The sequence below is a fragment of the Leguminivora glycinivorella genome, chromosome 8 (assembly GCF_023078275.1).
Source record: "Leguminivora glycinivorella isolate SPB_JAAS2020 chromosome 8, LegGlyc_1.1, whole genome shotgun sequence".
In the NCBI taxonomy this organism is placed as follows: domain Eukaryota; kingdom Metazoa; phylum Arthropoda; class Insecta; order Lepidoptera; family Tortricidae; genus Leguminivora; species Leguminivora glycinivorella.
The window spans coordinates 2,782,162-2,807,823 of record NC_062978.1 but is presented as its reverse complement, the minus strand read 5'-3'; the positions used below and the strand labels follow the sequence as shown (position 1 = coordinate 2,807,823).

Genomic DNA, 25,662 nt, shown 5'->3' with positions numbered 1-25,662 from the left:
ACTATTTTAAGACCAAAAAATATACAAGACGACTCGCGCATCTATATTTACAATTGCCCGATCAGTATTATGTTTTTCAAAAAATTGGAAAAGGGTATTTTTGCCTTAAAATCCACCTTGAAAGAAAGGTAACAAGAAGCTCAAATTTAAAAACAGACGGCATTATTCCACAAATAAGTCATATTTATATCATAGGTCAATAATCGTCAGTAGAGGGACAGTCATACTTCTGGCTTTTCCTACCGCGACAAACGGATCAGCACCCCAAACACTGGTGACTCGTATCGCGAACCAAATATACAAGACTGCCACTCTATAGGAGGTTCTCTGTGATTCTTAACCATGTAAAAACGATAAAGAGGCAAATAAAGAAATGATAATTTTAGTTTTTCGCGATACGACCTCTGAAGTCGGGTAGACAGACCATAAAAACCTTAGAGGCGTGAACAAGGATCTGAGTACAAATACAAACTAACAAGAGATATTAATATTTGAACACTGTTTCTCTAACCATAGGGTGCAAATAAATAACTTCACTGAATAAAATGGATTCCTCATTGGAAAAAGAACCCGTGTTCAAACCTCGTCGAAGCTACTGCTCCTGGTTGTTAAAGCGTGAACTTACATCTAAAAAGGCATTTCGATTAACGATTTACAAACATGCCTGCTGGCATCGCAAGAGCATTGCACTTAATTTATCACAAATTCAAAGATCATGGCGAAGAGAAAATTGTGATTCACAGTCTGTCACTAGGTGTAGTCGTAGTGAGCAGTGTCGTCGTGGGGTCACAGGAGGGGCACTGGGGGGACGCCGGGCATGAGCGGCTCCTGCAGGACGCCTTGGTGGTAGTGGTGGTGGTGCATCATGCCGTTCATCATCTGCTGGTGGTGCAGCATGGTGGCGTGGTGAAGCTGCGCGTGCTGCAGCGACGCGTGGTCCCCCTTCTCTTTCATCACGACCTCCTCCCGTTTCTTTACCTGCTTGCGCTCTTTGGCTCGTCGGTTTTGGAACCAGATTTTTACCTGTAATAATGAAAATCGTTTTAGCACACCATTTGATGAATGATAGTAAATTTGTCATCAATTTTTTTTTCAATCGACTCAGTAATAGATCGGTCAGATAAACGAACCACGAAACGAAAGTACTTGCAGGATTCGGCTTATAGACAGTAGTTTTACTAAATTGACTTCCATCAGTTCCATTTCCATCTGACCTTTCAGTAGTTCTATTCTAACCCAGAGGGCAAACTGGTGCCTAATTATATCACCGTAAAGCGACTGGCAAATATCTAATGATATTTACAATACAATACAATACTCTTTATTGCACACCTTGATAAAATACAACAATACAAAACAAGGAAGAAACACGAACAAAGGTAAACAACAGGCGGTCTTATCGCTAAACAGCGATTTCTTCCAGACAACCTTAAGGTAGCGGAAATTGATAAATTTACATAATGTCAGTAGGTGTCAGCAAATTGGAAGAAATAAACTTATCGCACAATATAGGCAAAAAAAAAATCATATATATTAATCATAGATATTTCAACATCAGTTCCGAAAAACTCATTGATGCGCACCGGGGTTTAAGCCTACGATCTCCAGTTTAAAAGTCACAAGCTTTTACTGCAGCTACCAGCGCTTCTGCTGCTTCAATTAAAATAATACAAGGAAGTAAATTAAAAGAATTTAATGTTACCTGTCGCTCCGAGAGCCCCAGGCTTGCGGCGAGCTCGGCCTTCCGCCGAATCGTGATGTACCGGCTGTAGTGGAACTCCTTCTCCAGCTCTAGCCGCTGGTGGTCGCTGTACACCACCCGGTACTTGTCCTTCGTCCGGGTTTTACCTGCAAACATTTATTATGTTAGCTCTTTGTGTCTTTTGCAACGACGACGTTCGAAAACATATTATCGATACTGGAAATTTCAAATGATATTATAGTCAAGGTTTTAGTATATTTATTTTGCTACTTGCCAAATAGCAATTTCATATACTTAGCTATATATACCATCATTAAAAGCTATACAACAAAGATTGCAATAAGTCCAGATCTAGATTTGTGCAGAAAGATAGGTTTATACTTTATAGGTATACTAATTTCGTCAGGTGAACTCAGGTGGCACTGCAACTTGATCAGTTTCATATGAGTATACATGTCAAGCGGTGGAAAACAATAGTTGGTCGGAGACAGAACCAGCAGTAAGGAAGGATCAAACGAAGGCTAATCATAACCCTACTAGGAAGGAACCAAGGAAAATCAAGATTAAAACTATTACATATTAAAGATTCTAGATAACGCGAGCACCAAAATAAGGTACGATAAACCAAAAGAGGTTGATAGCATTAGGTCGCTAGTAATTTCAAATAGACACAATTATTCTACCCAAGATTTAAAACTATAAGTAGGTGCTTAGTAAATACAAGTTCTCTGTGTTATTTTGCTGTCGTATTCAGTAAGGAAGGATCAAACGAAGACTAATCATATCATGAGACACCAAGACAAACAAGATAATGAGATTTGGTAAAACTTTTTATATACAACGAGGAGGCGCGACGGACCAAAATTTGTTTTGCAGCACTACCTACATAATCCTGAATATATAATTGTTCGACAAAACACAAAATTTGAAACTATGTATTTTCCTACGTTATAGATGTTCAGTAAGTCAAAATATAGATCGAACAAAACTAGAACAATCGCAAAGACAATCCTCCTACTTATACTCTATTCGTTTTATATCCCGTTTATTCGCGGGTTATCGTTTGAAAGTCCTTTATATTCCCGTAACGTGCGGCGCGGCGCGGGGCAGGGCAATCCCCTGGGCTCGATAAGTTAATCCTTGCGGCGGAGTACAGAGACGCCGCGGCCAGCCGGCTTACCGAGGGGTTATGGGCTAGACCACACGGCACGATTTAAACTTAGTTTCTGCTCGGAACAATATAGGTTACTGTATAAGTAGTTCTTTAGCGTAACCTAATATATGCCGGCCAACGTTTCTTTTGCTCTGCCTATTCCGTTACTCACCATCGCTTAGGATTCTTAGGAATCGTAGGTGACTAGGTTAAGAATCGTGTTTGATTAGCAGCATATCTATCGAAGAAAATCAAAGACAATGCTAACCATAGAAAGACCACATGGCAAGATTCACTCTCATAAAGTAACCTTAGTTGGGTTACGTTACGTTACAAACGTTTGTTTTGCTCCGATGGTTTCGTTACTCATCATTACTTAGGGATTGTTGATGCTGGGTTGCTGGCTTTACGAATAGTGTTTGATTTTTCAACAAATATTTTTAAAGAAAATCAAAGAACTTATACGAGAACGACAATGGTAACCGTGGAAAGACCACACGGCAGGATTCACACTTCTTATACCATAACCATAACGTAACCTATATTGTCCAGGGCAATCTCTCTTTTCTACTCTGCCCCGTTACTCATCATGGGTTAGGAATTGTAGGTATCGCCTTTAGAATTTTGTTTGATTTGCTGACATATATGTATCTTCCAAGCAAATCAAATATGACTAATATGAGTACGACAATGCTAATAATGTTATCCAGTATCCACCACCTTCGCTTAGAATTTTTACGCGTGCATCCAAAAGGAGAGGTTTGCTTTAGGAAGATTATAAAAAAAATTGCAGCAGATAATTGTTTTCATGAAAGCGAAATATAACTCCTATATGATCTTATTGACTGAAGACTGAAGGACAAAAAGTCATGGCCAAGGGGCTTTTGATTTTCCCAAGACTATTTTTGCAAAAAGCAACAATCTTCTTACCTATTAAACTAAACATACACGGCTTTATTTATGATATCGTCTGGAGGTTTGGTAACTACAATACCAAAAGCCAAGTCATCAAATAAAATACCATTTTACATATTGTCTTTCTAAATTGTTTGTGACAATTGTGACGTACGTTTTTTTGTTGTTAAATATACAACACCACAATTTTATCTGCCTTGTAGATTTCTCAACGAGTAAAATTACAAAGATACGTAGATCTGTGTACATAATACTAAGACATAGCTGAGGTGTCTTCTTGTGTACTCAGAGTGTGTAAATATCCCTTATCTCGGTATTAAGAACTTCATAAATTATGTTTGTCACTTGCTAGAGAATTAGAGGTGTCACGTAAGTGAACAACAGTTTCTACAATCTTTATTTTCATTTTGATACCACTATTGATTTTTTGATATGTGAGTACTTTGACTATCTGTCCTCTAGATCTGTAATTGTTTTATGATATCTCGTATTTCACAAAGGCATGATGCGATTTCAATCGTTTTTCTCAACTTTTATCGTCGTCACTTTTATAATGATCGTTCTGTGCTTAGACGGAGCAATTCTCACGGTAGTCCAATGCGAATTGAGGACGTCTCTGCCCACACACTTCAATTGTATCTTCACAGTCTTCACACTCACATCACGGATTAATTCAACTATACGTTTTCTTTTACATACGATGTTCAAACTTCAGTCTTCAATTCAAACCCACGATCTTTGGTTGCGAAACTACACGTTTTACCGCTTGGCAAAGCCAATTAAATTTCTCTAAAAAATAATCAATGTTAAAATTGGTTCGAAACACAATCTATGCTAAGTGGGAAAAGGGTCAAATGTCAACAAACTGACAATGTTTTCTTACGCAACTTAAAAAAGTGTAGACTATAGATAACTTTAGACTGAATGACAGAAAATTATAACTAAAATAAATTTCCTGTTAGACGGGCAAACAAAAAGCCAGAACTGGTATGGTAAACATGAGGCGCATCGTATAGGCATAGGCAATGGAGATTTGATTCGAAGCGTTAATTCTTGTAGCAAACGGGGTTGCCGAGTCCTGAAGCGGGCGCCATTACGTTCCCCTGTCTCATCCTTTATAAATTATCGCCTTAGACTGTATTTTTTTTATTTGGAGATTTGGATTAAGATTGTATGAAGAGCTCTAATAGAAATTTTAGCCTGTGTTACCCCCTTTTATTAACTAACCTACCTAAAGTTTACCCTGTTTAGCTAAATAAGAATGGCTAACTAACAACGAAGCAGTTAATTTGTTTGTTACTATTGTCGATAAGGGATGCCGGAAAAATTTGGACTGAACGCAGGTGCAGAAATAGTGAAAGGTATGTAGAGATGGTTTTGACACGTTTATTTCAAGCCATTATTGCTCAAATTTAGTAAACTTACAGGACAAGGAAAAAAGAATCAACAATTCCTTTGTTTAGTTGTCTAGTAATGCGAATCACTATCACCAAATGGCCTTTCCCTTTAGTGATAGCGATTGATAAAGTTAAGTACCTAAGTCTATGACTATCTCATGATACGCTTTTTCTAATCCAATTTTCATTATTCATTTCTTACGATTGTTCTTTTTAGGGTTCCGTAGTCAACTAGGAACCCTTATAGTTTCGCCATGTCTGTCTGTCCGTCCGTCCGTCCGTCCGTCCGTCCATCCGTCCGTCCGTCCGTCCGTCCGTCCGTCCGTCCGTCCGTCCGCGGATAATCTCAGTAACCGTAAGCACTAGAAAGCTGAAATTTGGTACCAATATGTATATAAATTACGCCAACAAAGTGCAAAAATAAAAAATGGAAAAAAATGTTTTATTAGGGTACCCCCCCTACATGTAAAGTGGGGGCGGATATTTTTTTTCATTCCAACCCCAACGTGTGATATATTGTTGGATAGGTATTTAAAAATGAAGAAGGGTTTACTAAGATCGTTTTTAGATAATATAAATATTTTCGGAAATAATCGCTTCTAAAGGGAAAAAAAGTGCGTCCCCCCCTCTAACTTTTGAACCCTGTGTTCAAAAAATATGAAAAAAATCACAATAGTAGATCTTTATAAAAACTTTCTAGGAAAATTGTTTTAAACTTGATAGGTTCAGTAGTTTTTGAGAAAAATACGGAAAACTACGGAACCCTACACTGAGCGTGGCCTGACACGCTCTTGGCCGGTTTTTTTTATATTTTATTTATACAATAGGATTACAATTAAATATGTAGTACATTACTAGTGTCGATTTCAAACACTCCCTTCGGGGCCTTCAGTCTTGTTTCAATTTATCGTCACGCGTTTCGAACTTCCTTTTTTACGCACTTGTATCGTACGACGTCTTTCAGTACAGATGGCCCTCCGAAGTTTCGACCTGACCCTTTAGCACAACTTGCCTTGTCGCGCGCTAGTCCATACATCAAGCGCGACTTCATGTACTCGCGAGTTGCTCGCTCGTTGTTCGCTCGAGAAGGCAAGTTGTGCTAGAGGGGCTGGCATATAAATAATGAACCAATTCTAGCACTGATAAAAAAAAACACCATCTGTACTGAAAAATAAATTATCTAGTGGTCCCAGCAGAAATCGGAGTTTAATGAGGTTTTTATTGAACGAGATAGTCCGGCAAAAATATACCGAACGAGATAATGAAAAAAAATTTAGTGCTAAGGGCACATTATATTTGGCTTAGGGTGCTTTTGGCGATACGTGATATTTCAACAATTCAACCCATAACCCACGCTATTGGCCAGACAAGTTTGTCGTCTATCCCTTTCTCGTTTATCTACCGTGATATTTGTGCGAGATAGTCTGACTAAACACGGCCGCGCCCGCCCGCGGTGTTTGCTTGGCAAACATCTATGATTTTAATAAAAACCATGTTGATAACAGCCACGCTTATGATGGTTACAGTTTTAGCTTCAATTATTTTAGAATAGAATGGAATAGAATGCTCCACCGTAGACCTACCTATTCATACTAAAAAAAAAAAAATATTCGAAAGCACACAGACAATAAACAATTTTACACAACACACGAAAGATCGCTAGTAGTGGAGATATTATTGAACGAATTTCACGAAATCGAATGGCCGAGATTCAAAAATCGGCCCCCAGGATCCCAAACACGAGAATGAGCCCAAACACGTCCAGATCTGGTGAAATTCGATATTCGAGATTTATTTTGAAAAACGCCCAGCTTTGTTTATTTTTAAAGCGAGGCTGTGAAAATAGTTGCCAACAAGTCTGTCTTACTCCATCTGAGATTAATTCAAGGTGGCATATAAATTACGAGTAAATCCTCTTTCTATCTTGAAGAACAGAAACCGATACCTACCACTTTCGATAAGATCCAATTCATCGTATCAAAACAATCTGAATCTCATCTCCGAATATAATGTCAAAACATACTCGTACGTATCAGTTCTCTGAAATATCGTAATTTAATCGACTTACAAGTCTTACAACTCATGTTTGAAAGTGGTAAAAAGAGAATGGATATAGAGGATTTTTGTTAAAGTAAAGTTTTAAATAGTCAGGTTGCATTGATTGTAGAGTGTAGACTGACAGTTTTAACAGATTGACCTATATACCTCCCTTACTTGACATTCAAATTGTTATATGAATATGAACAATTAAAGGTGGCAGTGGCATCAACCAAAGGTGTGCTATATCTTCTTCCACCAAGCGTTTTCCCAGCCTAGTGCCAGGGTTCGCTTTCCGACTCAATATTTTCCACTTTGGCATCCTCTGGTGTGAGATGAGATTGGTCTCTTCAATATCCGCTCTCACGACGTCTAGCCAACGCTTCTTGGACTGACCTCTCCGGGCCTAAATTGGCATACATTCTTCTTCATAGTTCCGCGATTTTTTCTTCAACTTTATTTGTCTTCAACGGAGTTTTGTCTCTGATAGATATCGGCCGCGCCCTCGTCCATCAAAAGCGCATTACAGGCGTTTACAAGAAGGTTAACACAGATACGAGCCGCTTGAGTCAACATCATCAAAGGCGCCGCAATCGCTATCGCTATCGCCGCGATTATCGCTCGGTCATTAATCGCTGAATTTCGGCCGACAAACGGGCGATTATTTGATTGTTTTCTTTACATGTACGATATTGTAAACAAGCAATTTCATGTTACATCGATAATCGTTATTGATATTCGATGAACTTAGTTTATAGTCCAAGTTGGTAGCAATTTTGATAGCACAAGCTGCACATGCTAGCACATGATTGTCGCTAATGGTGATTTAGAGGTTATAATGAACAACGTTCCGCCGGCGCACCGCTATTTCAGCTAACGCTGTAACGACTATCAAAACGCTTTAAAGCTGAAATCGCAAAAAATTGGCTGTTTCCGACAGTCATGACGCCGCCGCTCATTTCTATGGAACTGCCAAATTATTTTTCGCGATTTCAGGGTTGGCCCCATAATAAAAGGGGTACGTAGCACAAGTCGAAAATCATAAAACTTTATTCCTGGCCGGTATTCGAAACCCTGACACCAGCGAATTGACTGCGATGTGTCTGCGCATATTAGACCGACGCGACCTTCTTACACGGAGCTACATGACGCTGATGCGCAAACGACGAAATTAGCGACACATTTTACGTTTACCAACGCGAAAGAAAAACGCATGAAAACTAGAAAATTCCCGTTTTCCGGGACCTACGGATAAGCTAGATCGCTGTTTCACCCCCGAAAACCCCCATATAACAAATTTCAGCGAAATCGTTAGAGCGGTTTCCGAGATCGTCGGTATACATATAAATAAATAAATATACAAGAATTGCTCGTTTAAAGCCTCCGCCACACATAAAGCGTTTTGATAGCGTCGCGATAGCGGAGCGCAATTATAGCGGTGCGCCGGCGTTCCGCTCGCAATCCGCGCGCATTCCGCTCACAATCCGCGCTCGTTAGTTCCCGCCGGCGTCCGCTGGGCGCAAAGCCAGCGTTCGTCCGGCGCACCGCTATCGCTGCACTCCGCTGACGCTCCGCTACCGCTCCGCCTATGCTATCAAAACGCGCATGTGTGGCCGAGCTTTAAAGGTATAAAATTACTATAGGTCTGACTCTAGGCAACTTTGTTGGTGATTACGGTTAGTTTTCCATTTAGTGTTTCGCATGTTTTGTAAAATAAATAAAAAAAATAATTTATCAAGAATTTCGTCTTTATCTTAGTATCGCTACTATCGGCAGTCATGCGATTTTCGGTGATTCAGAAAATTACCTAATGAAAATGTAATTTATCGATTAAATCGTTGTAATGGTGTCAAAGTCTAATACGGATCAATCCGATAAGTATTGTGTACAATTTGCATTTACCTATACCTTCTCTTCTAAATCTAGCGCTGGTGGCACACCTCGGACACTGGCGATCAAATATATGAAAGAGGCGCGTTCCTAGCACACAGTTTATGCTCGTGTATGTGAACGCGTACTATGCTTGTATGAGTGAAATATGACAGGTCGACTGTTCGCGTTTTTGACAGGCGGTAACTGTGAGGTAACCGAGAGGGGGTGGGCGGCGCTATCAGCGGGGAGCGGGAGTGGCCATACTGTACGATAGTACTCTTTATTATACTGTGCTGGTGGCCTAGCGGTATCTAAAGCTGAGTTTAGACCAGCAAGTTATTGCTGCAAGTTTTGAGACGCTACTATAGGTAAGAGTAGGGTTGTAAATAGAAAAAAAAAACAAATGTTTTTTTTTTTCAGAATTGTAAAAAAAAACCGAGCACCTTGGTTTTTTTTTATAAATATGGTTTTTTTTTCAAATGAACAAATAATACGACAATAACGGTTTTTCGTGAGTTGTAACGTGTTTCAATAACAATAACGTAAATTTTAATTCAATTAACATTCAGTATACAAACGTTTATTGGGGAATCCCCGATGCTGCGTGTAGCGTGGAGAGGCGGTGGTGTTGCCAACAGTAAAAAGTGATAACTACCAACTACAGATTTCGTAAATGTTACTTTTATAAGACCAGAAATTAAAGTTATTTGATTAAATTCGTTTAATAGTTAACATTAAGTCTAAAAAACCGTATATAAGTATTAACTACTTTCAAATTTTGAGATTACGTACTTTAGAAAAAAACCGGCCAAGAGCGTGTCGGGCCACGCTCAGTGTAGGGTTCCGTAGTTTTTCGTATATTTCTCAAAAACTACTGAACCTATCAAGTTCAAAACAATTTTCCTAGAAAGTCTTTATAAAGTTCTACTTTTGTGATTTTTTTCATATTTTTTAAACATATGGTTCAAAAGTTAGAGGGGGGGGGGGACGCACTTTTTTTACCTTTAGGAGCGATTATTTCCGAAAATATTAATATTATCAAAAAACGATCTTAGTAAACCCTTATTCATTTTTAAATACCTATCCAACAATATATCACATGTTGGGGTTGGAATGAAAAAAATATCAGCCCCCACTTTACATGTAGGGGGGTACCCTAATAAAACATTTTTTTCATTTTTTATTTTTGCACTTTGTTGGCGTGATTGATATACATATTGGTACCAAATTTCAGCATTCTACGGACGGACGGACGGACGGACGGACGGACGGACGGACAGACAGACAGACAGACATGGCGAAACTATAAGGGTTCCTAGTTGACTACAGAACCCTAAAAAAGATGAAATTAATACAATTTAAATATATGTTATTGAACCATAGAATGCCGTTCGCTAGTTTGCAGGTGGTACAGCGACATCTAACGAAAAATGTGGACATCAAAAAATACTTATACATTTTACGAAAACAAGTCATTGCCCAGTTTGCGGGGGTAACAGTGACATCTAGCGAACGACAGCGAACAACTTTATCGTTGAGTTTCCTAAACATATCCTAAGTACATTGGGTTTCTCAACAATAAATAAATAAATAAAATTTACTTTTTCTTTTGACTGAAAACACCGTGTTGATAACCTCTCTCTCCCTCCCTTTCTTCCCTTGGCTTCTGGCTGGCTTCCTAAACTTTGACGAGCCATAACATAATATTAAAAATGTAGGGGCTAAGTTTTGATTCCCATAGAAAAATTGAATTACGCGCCATTTCCAGTGCCAAGACAAGTTTCGATTGATCGTCATAGTTGACAGACGTCAAAAATACAACGTTACCTCTTTAGTTTTCTAACAGATGGCGTTAGTTATACAAAATAGTAAACGATGTTTTCTTACTCCTTAGAGTCCTAACAGATGGCGTTAGTAGTACAATATTGAACACAAAACTAAGATTTGATTTTTTTTTAAATGACAATAAAATAATATTTTTTTACAGATATGAAATCTAGATATGAATATAAATTACTATGTTTAAGCACAACTTCATAGGCGTGATAGTTTTTTCAAAAAATGTACCACAAGGTTCGGAACTTTGTCGACTATAGGAGGGCTTCGCTACCGCTCGCCCTGATAAGTAGGATACTGAAATCTTCTTTCTTCGTTGAGCCATCACAGCTAACTTTAACTTACAAACGGTCTTAAGCACCTACACTTCTGAAGGCGCTTAAGTCATTTTTGCTAATAAAAAAAACCACAACGTTCTATGAACATTGGTCAAGTGCGAGTCGGTTTTCGACTTTTCCATACAAAGAACTCATGAGCGCCTGAACGACTATGATGGCAAAGTTAACGTTTCGAACTTTCAAGACTTTACGTATATATCTCGGAAACGATAAGAGATAGAGCAAAATGGACTTCAGATTTGGGCTTTCGGTGGCACAAATTCTATGTTTTCGTCAACAGACACCTTTTTTTGGACCGATTTGAATAAAATTTTGCTTAGTCAATTTATAAACGGTCTTAAGCGCCTCCTTTTTAGTAGGAACTTAAGTCATTTTGTACAAATGAAAAAAAAATGAACAAGTTCTAAAAAAGAAAGACAGAAATGAATTTCTTTATACCTGTCCAACTCGATTACACAATTTTAAGACGTTTAGTAACTACTTGCAGCGGCAGTGAGTGAAATTCGTAATCTGAGTTTTTTTCTCTTAAGTCCGACTTACGCTTGACTGTAGATTTCTAATAGGTTTTCCTGTAATCTACATGGAGAGGGCTATCTCGTGTATTTTTTGAAAATTTTACGCTAAGTAGTTTCGGAGATAAGGGGGGGGAATGGTCATTTTTTGCTTATTTTCTTAAATTACTTCTAAATTACCAAAACAAAAAATATAAAAAAAATATATTTCAGATGCTGATAAAATGCTCTTTCATTTGATATGTATCACAATATAGTTTTAATAACTTTGATTTTTAATTTTCAATTTTACCCCCCAAAAGTGACCCCTGTGATTAAATTTCATTTAATTAAATTACATGTCCGTCTTTGGGCCACAGGTTTACATACGTGTGCCAAATTTCAAGTAAATCGGTCCAGTAGTTTCGGAGAAATCGGCTGTGACAGAGGGACAGACAGACACGCGAGTGATCCTATAAGGGTTCCGTTTTTCCTCTTTGAGGTACGGAACCCTAAAAAACATACTCCAGAAAAAAAACTGTTTTTTTTTCAAGCCAGAAAAAAAACCGTTTTTTTTTTGCAACCCTAGGTAAGAGTGAGTGGCAAATATCTAACTTGCTCGTCTAAACTCAGCTTAAGAGCGTGCGAGTTGCGACTTTCAATCCGGAGGTCGCGGGTTCGAACCCCGACTCGTACCAATGAGTTTTTCGGAACTTATGTGCGAAATGTCATTTGATATTTGCCAGTCGCTATTCGGTGAAAAACATCGTGATTCCAATAAGGCCTTTACCCTTAGGGTTGGAAGGTCAGATCAAGCGCGGATCCAGCTTCGTGCCCAGGGGGGGGGTCACGTGGTAAAGGCACAGGCCCCGGAGGGGGGGTCACGTGGTCTATTTGTATGGCCAACGTAGGCTCCAGGGGGGGGTCATGACCCCCATGACCCCCCCCCTGGATCCACGCATGGGTCAGATGGCAGTCGCTTTCGTAAAACTAGCGCCTACATCAAATCTTGGGATTACTTGTTACATCGAACCCCAGACCATGAGCCGCGGAAAATGCCGGGATAACGGAAGGTGGATGATGATGATGAAATACGTCTTCTAAATCTAAACAGAACATTTTTCGAATGGTACCCACTATGTTCATAGTAACTAAAGTCACAGTAATTATAGACGGTTAATTATTTTTTACGAATCAAAAGGGCCAATTTTTACCAATCCGCGGCAGTAACATGAGTCACGATTTTATGGCATGTTCCATTTATTCACAACGCAAGTTCAAGTGATAATCTATCTCTAAATTAGTATTACTTTCCCGATATTCGCATAGATCCTTTAGGATGCTGATACGCAATAAAATGTCAACACAAAAATTTGACGGTTAAAGTTGACATTTGGTTACAAAATTCATGGGGGATGACACATTATGGCGTTTCACCATCCTAATATGCTGCTGTAGTTCAAATAAACACGTGACAATGAAGTCGTGACTCACGTTACTTTTACGTGGATTCACCCAAAACACGTTCCGACTGAATATGCCCCACAATTTTTACACCATCTTTGATAAAGCTAACCGCTTCATTCATCCGCAAAAATCGAGAAACAAAAAAGGCCCTTTCCCATGTTTTGGTTCGAGGGGTGAGGAGAGTGGGGAGGCGTGGGCGGGTCGTAAAGGCGCGCCCTAACTTTATGCGCGCTTAACGTCTACTTACGGCCCGCGCGCCTCGCCGGCGCCGTATACTGACGCAAATTACGCTTTTACCACTTTACACACAGTAAACATTCTATGTGTGCAACAGCTAACAGCGTATATTATACTTTATAGTCTTTATCTTAGGTATTTAAATAAATGTAAACAAAATCTACCCTCAAAAGGTTCGTTAATGTGCCAGTTGTGGGTCAATGAAAACAGTGACACAAGTGACAGATCCGCTTGGTTTTTTTATTTGGCTGGATAACTGACAAATGGACTTCCGGTTGGGACGCCATCATAGCGGTTTCGTGTCGTGAATAATTTATTTTTCTTTTACTCATTACTCATTAATGTTGTTTAAAGTGTAATATTGATAGCGTATTATGCAGTAAACTAATGGTGTAGTGAGAAGCTGATGAAGAATTGTTCTCGAAACGCGTTTAGCCTCTTTTTTGTCGTAAACGGCCGGTAGTCCACGTGCTCTTGTAAAATCTAGCTATCAATTTACAAGTGCTAAGTCACCGTACAATGTCGTACTTACCGTACAAAAATTACTAATATTAGCTCATATCACCTTGACACTGGCGAAATAGTCCCAATGGACTGAAGCCATTTAATTTTAAAAACTGAACTGAACTGACAAATGTTGTAACACTTGTAACTACCCGGAACCGGAAATTAACAAATTATTTGTTTACTTTCTTTTAAATGCCTAAAAGTACGGACATTAATGATTTCAGTTTGGGAGTTATCTATTATATGGCGTTCTAACACAATACTTCCTTCGTAGCCTACTGCACACTTGCACAGCCTGTAAAATAACACCGTTGTTCACCGAACAAGGTAGGTAGGTACATAAAAAAATCTACCATTTTGTACTTTAAGTAAGTCTACTTTAAATTTACCACACAATAAAATCAATTTTATTCAAATGATTCAAATCGCATGAGCAGCTAAAAACTTTCAGATCGGCCCTCGTACCAGTGTTCGACAGTGACCCAGTAGATGCCACTTTCAATGTTAAGTTCGAAGATGGTGCGCACACGGACGACTTTTCGCTGCAACTTTTTTGTCGCATGGACGTATTTGTATGAAAAGTTGCGTCGCTTCGTGGTCGCACTTTCATACTAGCCCATGGTCGCGACAAAAAAGTCGCCCGTGTGCGCACCCTCTTAATCTTAAGTCATCCAGACTAATATTATAAATGGGAAAGTGTGTGTGTTTGTTTGTTTGTCAGTCTTTCACGGCAGAACAGACCGACGGATGGAGAGTGACACAGGCTACTTTTTGTCTCTTGCTAACCCCCCAATTTCGTAGAATGGGGGGTGAAAGTTTGTATGGAGCAATTTTCGAATTTAACGCGAGCACAGCCGCGGGCAAAAGCTAGTTGTCAATAAATGTGACAGAAGGATCATCTTCATCTATTATTTCTATTGGGCATTAGCGTGTCGAGAACTGGGTAGGTTGCCGAATGGCAAAAACGCTCACGAAACGCTCACAACACGAAACGCTTGTACATATCTATCTCTGTCGCTCTTGCGTATTGGCGTGACAGAGCCAGACTACTTTTCGCGGCGTTTCGTTTCACGTCGCAGAAATGCCATTCGGCTACGGCACCAGGTTCTTTTTACCCTTTTCACCTTAGACATTTGATACGAAATCAATAAGTTTCTTACTAATCCTGCAAAAATGCATCTAGTTTGCCTTAAACCAGCTTTGTAACGTCTTGGGTTTGTAAAGTCAATACAAAAGTCACCTTCGCCAGCAAATATTTGTTCTAATGCCGCGGAAGACAAATGATCCCTTGCTTAACAGGCAAATAACACTAACAAATAAATTAAACACGTGGGTATTTCAAATAACAATGGTCAAAGCGGTTATGAATTGTTTAGATTTTTTTTGTCCCTTATTCATAAACGTAATCAAGCCGATAAAGTTCGTTTGTCCCTTTCTATTACACCAATAAGTCGGAAAGGACAAACGAGTGATTGAACGTTTATGAATAAAAGGGATTAGAGTCCGACTAATGTTTTAGTTTCGGTTTCGGCATCTATACAAAAAGTATAAAAAATAAAAAAATCGTTTTCGGCTGAAAACAGTCGAAACATTTGCATGCGCCGACTCGCCGAGATGTTTTCTTTTCGGACGTGTCAACAAAACAACTAGCGTTTGATCGAAGTTCCTTATTTACCTAATGTTGGGTACTTAATAAATACCTACTAGGGTGTTTGGTCCATCATTTGCCAAATGAAAACGGTGAATGTAAAAATAAAGTATCTAAAATTCGCCACCTAACAGATGAAAAGACAGCAAGATTGGTATACTTTGCCTACTTTCACAGTATCATGTCATATGGCATCTTGCTCTGGGGTAGCGCTGCTGACGTCAATACTGTCTTTGTACTCCAGAAGCGCGCCATACGTTCTATTTATAAAATGAGTGCTAGAGCTTCGCTAAGAAATAAATTCAAGGAAATTAATATACTGACTGTGTACTCCCAATACATTTATGAAAATATTATTTACGTCCATAAACATAAAGATAACTTCAAAAGAAATTGCGACATTCATAACATCAATACCAGAAACAAGGACAAACTAGCAATGCCAACCACACGGTTACAAAAAATCAGGAACTCTTTCGTGGGTAACTGCGTACGGTTCTATAATAAACTGCCTAGTACTATAACTGAACTTCCATTACATAGACTGAAGAAATACGTAAAGAATAGATTAATGTGTAAGGCTTACTATAGCACTAAGGATTATATTAATGACAAAACCGCCTGGGACTGAGTTGACTTGCGCACTCTAAATACTAGCTAATACCGTTTATATAATATTTAATTGCCATATTATACTGTTGTATTGTATTATTTACTAATATAATTTCGTATAACTGTAATATAATTATTATTGTAATACTTATCTGTAATTCTTAAGCTGTAATTGTTAATATTTTGTATGACATGTCAAAAGTGCTTATTTAATTAAGCCTACTTGAATAAATATTTGAAATTGAAATTGAATAAATTTAACGGTCAACTTTGATTTGTACTTTTAAAAAAATTAAAAAGCCCACGTCCTTCAATTTTTTTTTACTAAAATATTTGTTCTTTCTAATGATGCACAAGAATCCCAAACAACCTTTCAACATCATCATTTTTCCCGAATTATTGCAACGGACACAACAGGCAAATTATTATAATCGAAGCGAATTACACCTGGACTCAATTTTTTTAAAAGGACATCTACATCCGCCGTATTCATTTGGCAAACAATGGATAAAACACCCTGTATTTGTTTGTTCTAACACTCCTAATATTCTAAACACAGAAATTTTTCTTAACATCTCACTAAATAAATCAACAATTAAACTGTCACCGCAAACAAATTTGTTTTCCCCGCCCGGGCCATTTTGTCAAGCCGTCGCAATTATCACTGAGTATAACATTAGATGTTATTTTGCGTTTACTGGAACGGCTCCATGTTAACGCGTGCCCTGGGAGCCGGGGCGAATGTGCAATTAATCCCGGGAACCGGGGAACCCCGCGACAATCACGCGGAACGGGACCCCGGGGAGACGGACAAGTTCAATCTTTGCCAACTTGCCCCGCCATAATTGCACTTTGTTTCTAGTTGCAGCGATGCGACCAACTTGATTTAACTTTGAGCGCTATTGCAAATAGGTAAGTACATTGTGGTCTGTTTTCCGGTCAATGTTTTGTAAGTCCATGTATGTCCATACAGTTATATGCATTTGGGAGTTCCAGCTGGATAAATGGCTGCTGGCTGGTAGCCTATAGATCATAATGAAAACACATGGAATCGTCATAACTTTAAGTTTTATTTCATACTAGTTTTTGCCCGCGGTTTCGCTCGCGTTAGAAAGAGACAAAAAGTAGCGTATGTCACTCTCCATCCCTTCAACTATCTCCCCTTAAAAAATCACGTCAATTCGTCGTCCGTCCGTTTTGCCGTGAAAGACGGACAAACAAACAGACACACACACTCCCATTTATGATATTAGTATGGATTCCGCAGCAGCAGTAAAGCGGGTCAACTGTTGAAACTTCAAAGCTACAAAATTTTCGACTACAATTTTGTTGCTAAATAAAAAGCTATTAGATTAGATTGCCTACGTTGTCTTATAGTTTTGGGGCTCAGTTACTCGTAATAAATTGGATAAAAATGTTTCAAAGTTTTCCATGAACGATTTTCATCTTGGCTTTGAGCTTTTTAACCCCCGACGCAAAAACGAACCAATTTAAATTTACTTTTTTTTTGTCTGAAAGCTGAGTTATTCGGGTGTGTTCTTAGCCATGTTTCATGAAAATCGGTCCACTATGTCGCGGTCGGGGGTATTTTCAAAATTTTAATTTTGTGGTTAGGTATAGTTAAAAGACATGAAAAACTACATACTTAAAAAAACCGGCCAAGAGCGTGTCGGGCCACGCTCAGTGTAGGGTTCCATAGCTTTCCGTATTTTTCTCAAACCTAACTAAAAAAATTTTTCAACTTTTTATTTTACCACTTGTCGGCGTGATGGATATACATATTGGTACCAAATTTCAGCTTTCTAGTGCTAACGGTTACTGAGATTATCCGCGGACGGACGGACGGACGGACGGACAGACACAGACAGACATGGCGAAACTATAAGGGTTCCTAGTTGACTACGGAACCTTAAAAACGCTCGCACATCGATAGACTCGCACTAAATAGTTTACTCACCTAAACTAAAGTCGTGGTCAAGTTAATTAATTTCACTATAAATCGACTTGGTGCTTGTTAACTGTTATTTCTTGCCAACATTTTCTTGTTAACAATCTAATTAAGCCGTGCCAATTACTTGAAAGCCAATTACACAAAATTACAAAGTAAAACATAGATGATCTAGTGATTGCAACACACCAGTATTTACCTCACAACTTTACCTAATGTATGTATTTGTATCCACATTGTTGTATTCTTAAATGTTACCTAACTTGTCGCAGTCCCTGTTACATGTTTGCACAATGGCGGTAGAAATAAATCTCCATTTGTCGACATTTTGTCGCGGCGGGTCGACATTTTGTCGCGGCGGGGCGACTATTTACCGCCCCATTTCACGCTTGTCGCTCGATCAACGCCTGTCATCGATTCTGAAGATAAATAGGTTTAAAAATGGCTGGAGAGTGTTGAAAGCTTTTACTTACTGTCACAGTTGCGGTGACTTCTCTACGGGGCGTCCGCAAAAAAGCGTTCAGTAGGAAGATTATTGTTTATTATTGTTTGGAACTAATCGCTTGGACGTGTTTTGTGTGTCATTTGGAATTGGTCGAATAGCCCACTGTGCATGGTTGACTCTATTCAGTAGTTTATTTCATTGATACCTAAAAGGTTTTTGTTCCTTATTTGGGTTGTAAACTGTTTTATCTTTATTGAAATAAAAACATTTCAAACTAAATGAATAGGCGTGAAGTGGAACTGTCATTCATCATCATCTGCCTGATCTATTTCCATTCATCTGTGTCTAGTTTCGGGTTGACTATGTTTATGTACTCCTTGTTTGTTGCCTGTGTCTGACGCCGTGTCTTGCGTGGGCGACGGTCGCGCGACCGTCGCGTCTCATACTTCCATATCGATAAGGTTTGATTTCGTATGCATCGCATCGCCGTCGCGCGAGCATCGCGCGACCGTCGCCCACGCAAGCCACGGCGTGATATCTGTGTGGTAACGGGATAAGACGGCCCACCCTCTTCTTGAGTGTGTTGTAAAAGTCGACTGTGGATAGGGGGTCAATTTGTGTGTGAGCGTCGGACTACAAACCTGTCACTGAAATATCTCAATTTCATTTTCTTTCAACCCCTTAATTGTTAACGGTGCTGTTACACCGGCAACACCATTGCCAGTAATTCACATACCATTGCCGCGTTTGTTCAATACGCACCAACTTTGGAGCAAACGCGGCAATTGTATGTGAATTGTTGCCCTTGTAACAGCACCTGAAGAGTAGAGTGGCACTGTAACTTAAGCAGTTTCATATGCTCTGCCTATGGAATACAGGCTTAGTTTATGTATGTGCGTGTTGTCTGTTGTATGTTAGTTTAGGTAATACAATTAAATCGGTTTATAGACGTGAAGAATAACACGTCACAAGATGTTGCTCTTGTAGATAACGTAACAAATAATGCATAAAAATAATTTAATCTTAACTCAAATATACGATTTTGACGACAGTGACATGAGTACCTATGTTATAAGAGCATTGTTTGGCAGGTTGTGTCTAAAAACCATGTGCTCAGCTTACAAATCCTATACGAGTTGTTTTTAATACATATCAATCAACAATTTTTACATCACGACGCGCTACATCGATTACACCGCTGAAATCTTTTGAAAATATAAAATTAATCAAAATGGTGGCGTACCGTTTGGCGATTCCATAATGCAATCATGCAATGCACCCATCGTGGTCAATTCAATTCAATTCAAATTCAATTCAATTCAATTCAAATCTTTATTGCGATCATGTTCATTTTATACAGGTGTTAGGTAGTAATATAGTTGGTACATGATACCCTGATAGGGCACAGCAAAATTTCTTACATACTAAAGTACATACATTAGTTACATTACATTACATTATATTATATTTTTATAGACGTTTATACAATTATTAATATCTATTTTACATTTTACATTATTTAAACTTTCTCATTTATATTATCATCATTCATCATTTAAATATTCGTTGAGTGAATAGTAGCACTTGTCTATCAAAAGAGATTTAATAACGTTAAACATTTTTTTATCATTTTCTATATTCTTAATAGCATCTGATAGTTTATTAAATATCTTGATGGCCATTACATAGGTGCTATTGGAATGTTTTTTAATTCTAGAGGCCGGTAGCAATAATTTGTTTTGGTGTCTCATTAGGTGCGTTGTAGGTAATTCGCGTCGTTTTTTAAATATGTGTATATTTTGCCTCGCAAATTTACACATTACAAATACGTAGATAGATGGCAATGTAATATAAGAGGAATATATAAGAGGAATAGAAGGCATCCCGCCACACTTCCTTGTGGGATCGAGGAATTTACTACTTTGCTATTTGATCGGATCATTGTTATTTCTCCGTTTGTTCTGTCATAGTATTCTATTTCCGTAATTTGTATTCTATCCTTTAGATAGGATGCAAACCATTTGTGGGCAGGTCCTCGTATCCCCACTCCATATAATTTATTCAATAGTATCGTATAATTTACCTTGTCATAGTATGCTTTTGCCATATCCAGGAGAACGCCAACTCCATATTTTTTGTTGTTTATGGTGTTTGCGACCTCCTGCATATACCTATAGATTGCTGGTCATTTCGGTATAGCGTATAATTCGATACGAGTACATGCTGCATGCTGTACAGGCCCCGTAGCCGAATGGCATTTCTGCGAAGCAAAACGCCGCAGAAATGTAGTCTGGCTCTGTCGCGCCATTACGCAAGAGCGATAGAGATAGATTGCATTTCGCATCGCAAAAATGCCATTCGGCTACGGTGCCTGGCGTAGGGGAAAAACTACAAAAAACAACGTAGCAACGTTGTGATTTTGTGAAATAAGATTTTGCGGTGTCAAAATCCGTGTGAAGTAGACATTCTAACTTTTCCAGCAATTATGGTACAGCATTGTCGCGTTAAAGGGATATAACGTATAGTATAGGTAATTAGTCCTTCGGATCGGACATATTATACTGTACATATACTATAAACCAGCTGGAATAGTTACTTAAAATGAATAGCAGGAAAATGAGCCTCTAATTGATTTCTACCTAGAAAACACAACTATTAACCCTTAAATGCATGGTGATGTATATGCATCATATATTTGATGGCCTGTGGCTCGATATGTAGCTATCCAAAATCACATTTATTGCTTAATTATTATTCATTATTTGTATGTCTTTCCCATCACGGAACAATGGTGTTCCGGACCTTTGGGAGGCGTGCGCGGGGCCGAAGCCAACGCGTAGAGGCCCTTTCGACACTTTAATGAAATGTAAGGGGTACACCGAGCGGATGTTGCCCTTGCCCGTATCATGGGACACACGCAGAGGCAACACCCGCCAGGGTGTAAGGACTATTTGAGAGTTAATGGAATCTAAAATGAACTGGTCTATTTTGATGAAAGTGATGGACTAAATACTGGGCTATGGATAAAAAACCGGACGCCTGCCTAATAAAATGGTATCCAATTTTATTTCCGGCAGACGGTGACTCGTCCCCACAAGATGGGCCCCCACAAAAAGCGACATCCAAGATGGCTCAAGGGCAACACCGGTGTGAGAACTCAAGGGTGTCAAGAGGTGTACACCGCTTTCTGCCCAGTGGCCGTTAAGCCACTGTACCAACTCGCGTCTTATGCAAATTTTCACTTCCACCCCTGGGGCATGTAGCCCTAACGACCCCACTCTGGACGGCCAGCCAAGGCAAGCCAGAGGTAGAGAGTCCTGTCCCACCCACCCGCCTTACGGGTAACAGAACTCCCCAGGAGCACTCGGGTACGTGGGGTCGCTGTTCCCCAACAGCTCGCCACAAGCTGCCCTGCGTTGACTGATTGCACTGGTAAAACCAATGGGCGATGGGGTCGTCACATCCCTACGCCATTAATATACAATTAAATAAATTAAATAATATAATGATTTACTATTTATTATTTAAGGATTAAGATGAAATGGCGGAAAAGTGTGAAAAAACAGGACGATGGCGATTTTTAGTATGTGATTTTGGCTGATTTTTTCGGAGTTAGTAATTAGTTTATGTTTAAACATTTTACCATAAAGGTTTCACAAATAGTGTACGTTTTTAATAGTGGTAATTTTTTTTAAATGAAACTTATCAATTACGATATATTTATATAAATAAGATTTGGCCTATTTAACTTCTAACACTGATTTAGTATAAAAATCGATCTTAATTTTTTTTTTCCCCAGAGTCAGAAAACCATTGTCTATCACATATATTAATATCTCGTTAAAAGAAAAATTCATGCATTTAAGGGTTAATTCCTTTGTTTCTACCATGAATTTTATAAGTTAAATAAGACACATAAGTAAGTCATTTATCAGTAATAGTTATTTATTTTACAAGGGGCAAAGACTTTATTTATTTAACCTTTATTGCACAACATAAAGTAGAAATGAAGAACTTAATGCCTTAAGGCATGTTCTACCAGTCAACCATTGGGCCAAGAAGTTATGATGTTCAGAAAGATGCGTCTGCTGAATTTTCAGCCACAGCTTTACCCCCGACGCAAAAACGACGGAGTGTTGTAGGGTTGTAGGTAAGTTTTTATAGTTGTTGTTTTTATAGTTGGTCCTGTTTGTGGCAACATGGCTCTCGAACGGATAAACCGATTTAGATTTTTTTGTTTGAAAGCTGAGTTACTTCGGAGTGTTCTTACTGTGCTTAGGCATGTTTCATGAAAATCGGTCGACTATGTTTTTGTTTATTTTTTTCATTGTTCGGTTTTTTTCCAAATTTTAATTTTGTGGTTAGGTTATTTAACAATTGGGTCAATCTGCGGCAAGAGTAACATGAGTCACGATTTTATGGCATGTTCAATTTATTCACGAACAAGTTCAAGTAGGTAGTAAATGTAAATGTAGTAATCCTATCTCTAAATAAGTGTTACTTTCCCGATATATGCATAGATCCTCTCATATGCAGCTGTAGTACAAATAAACAATCAATGAAGTTGTGACTCACGTTACTTATACGTGGATTCACCCCTTTCGGTCCGTCGGTCGCTTGCCACTGTCTCTGTGCCGGCGGTGTTAGAACCGTGGGCATGACGAGAGTTGGGTTGCGTTGTGGAAACTAGGAAGGCTCCTAGTGAGGGACGTAGTGTGTTTGTTGACTGTTGACACTTCGTCCCTCGGCATATTTTAGATTTAAGATGAAAGGGGTTGACCGCTCGGAACAGGGTTTTCATAGGTAGGTAAGTACGTGTATAATTTAAATGCGGTTTTATAACATTTTTTTCCCCTCACTAGCTCGGAAACACGTGTTTTGTCCTTTAATACCAGCGGGTAAAAACGCATTTTATCCACTAGTGGGTAAAGTAATTTGACCTTGAATAAAGTCAAATTAACTGCTTTTAAGTTGATAAAAGTAGATGAATCTAGTAATAAAGATGATTTACCACCTGTGGAACTACTGGAAGCAGTGATAAACGCATTTTTTGCGTTGTAGTTTCCTCGCTATAGTGAGGGGAAAAGTTTTGTGTTACACTCGGGTGCAAAAGTATTTTACTTCTCGTGTGTTAAAAAACTCGCAAGTTCAGGATTCTATTCTCGAACCACTCGCTTCGCTCGTGGTTCAACTATAGAATCCTTTCACTTGCTCGTTTTTTAATTCCACACTCGGCGTTAAAATACAACTTTGCCCCCTTGTATAACAAATAACTATTTCAATTCGGTTTCAGCCGAAACTAGAGCCTAAGTAAGCCTAGCTGAGCCTTTGCGCTTCGGTTTCGGTTTCGGAAAAAAATGTTAGGACACTACACTATTTCAATACCAAGTTTGAAACAATAGACGAAAATACCACTTTTTATGGAGAATAGATCGACCTCTGTTTGAGGGGTCTGTATCATTCGGGGGTCCCTTTGGGGTCCGTAGCATGTTCCTTGGGGTTCCACAGCGCAATAAATCAGTTACTCGACATAACTGGACCTAGTTATAGTTACCTAAAACCATGTCAATGACTTATTTACCTGCACAATTAGTTAGGTTTTTTTTTCTACTCTTTTTGATCAGACTGTAAGCTGTTTCGCCCTACAGGGATATCTAACTGCTAGCTTTCATCCTTAATTTTTTGACGAAATTAGAAACCATTTTGCGCAACTACTTATTGCAATCTTTATTGTCTATTCGATTTTTATTAAATTAGCACGACAATAAATGACGCATGACGTGTTAATAGGAACACTAACTGTATACCTACCCTACTACTTTTCTTTCAAATTCCCTTTCCGACCTACCTACATATTTCCATTTCTAGTCCATAAGTATAAGTAATAAATAAACAAACCTGGCGTAGTCTGTGTCTGATAGTTGGGTTTCTTCATCCACTCGTACGGCGACCGCGGCGCGGCGGGCGGCTGCGAAGGCCTGGAGCCCGGCGAGCCTTCGCCAGGGCTCGCGAGGTCCCCGCGGGCCGGCGACGGCATCTCTCCAATCTCTCTTTCTCCTGGTTCCCGCTTGGGAAAGTGATGCGGGTCCGGCACCCATTCTCCACCCGGCGCACCGTTCCACGCGCACCACTGTTGCTCCTCAAAGTTCTGCGGCTGCCAACCGTACCAGCCACTCGCTCCGTACTGCCCGCCTTTGCCTTGGTACATGGCGAGCGGATTAACGTAGTTCACCATGCTTCGATCACCGTCCTAGCATCGCACATACACTGCTGTCACTACACTCCGCGCGCACGGAATTAAAAAACCAACGTGCGCTTGATAACAATCGCGACTGACTGAGCTGAAACGAGAGGTGGTGTCGTGGGGCCCCTCCCGATCGCGCGCGTCGGGGCGGGCCTTGCGCGGACCAATGGCCGGCCCGGCGCGGCGCGACCCGCCCCGGCTTGCCGCGGCGGCTGCTATTTTCATTTGCCTAATTACAACAAAAATAAATAATGAACTCGCCGAAAGCCCGGTATGGGCAATGCGTAATTAAGGCAGGCCGATGGCCAGTAATGAAAGCACAAAAATTGCATTTGCGAAATTAACTATTGTGTAATTTTATTCATTGAATTGAATCCTATGCTAAATCTGTTTGATGAGTTTCGGGTAGGTACCTACGGTAGGTAGGAATCTTATACTTTTAAACGAGCAATTCTTGTATATTTATTTATTTATTTATTTATTTATTTATATATATATTTATTTACACTGACGATCTCGGAAACCTCTCTAACGATTTCGCAGAAATTTGTTATGTGGGGGTTTTTGGGGGTGAAAAATCGGTCTAACTTATCCAGGTCCCGGAAAACGCGAATTTTCGAGTTTTCATGCGTTTTTCTTCGCGCGCCATCTCGTGGGCAGTAGTTGTACTGTTAAGACAGAATTCTTTCGGTCGATGTAAGTACTATTTATTGCAAACACTAGATGGCGACACAGGTCAAGGCTAAAACGAATAGAAAATACACTATTTGAGTTTTTGTGGCGAAATGCGCGCCATCTCGTGTGGAGTAGTCG

The 25,662-nt window shown here is 39.3% G+C and overlaps 1 protein-coding gene across 1 annotated transcript; it reads right to left on the bottom strand.

Annotated features, from left to right (window-relative positions):
• Nucleotides 1-331: 331 nt before the first annotated feature.
• Nucleotides 332-25,059, bottom strand: LOC125228736 (homeobox protein CDX-1). The gene is made up of 3 exons (XM_048133397.1): nucleotides 24,504-25,059; nucleotides 1,703-1,848; nucleotides 332-1,023 (listed from the first exon to the last, which is right to left on the bottom strand). The coding sequence occupies exons 1-3, from the start codon at nucleotides 24,838-24,840 to the stop codon at nucleotides 787-789; spliced, it is 720 nt and encodes a 239-aa protein (XP_047989354.1). The 5' UTR covers nucleotides 24,841-25,059; the 3' UTR covers nucleotides 332-786.
• Nucleotides 25,060-25,662: the final 603 nt, after the last annotated feature.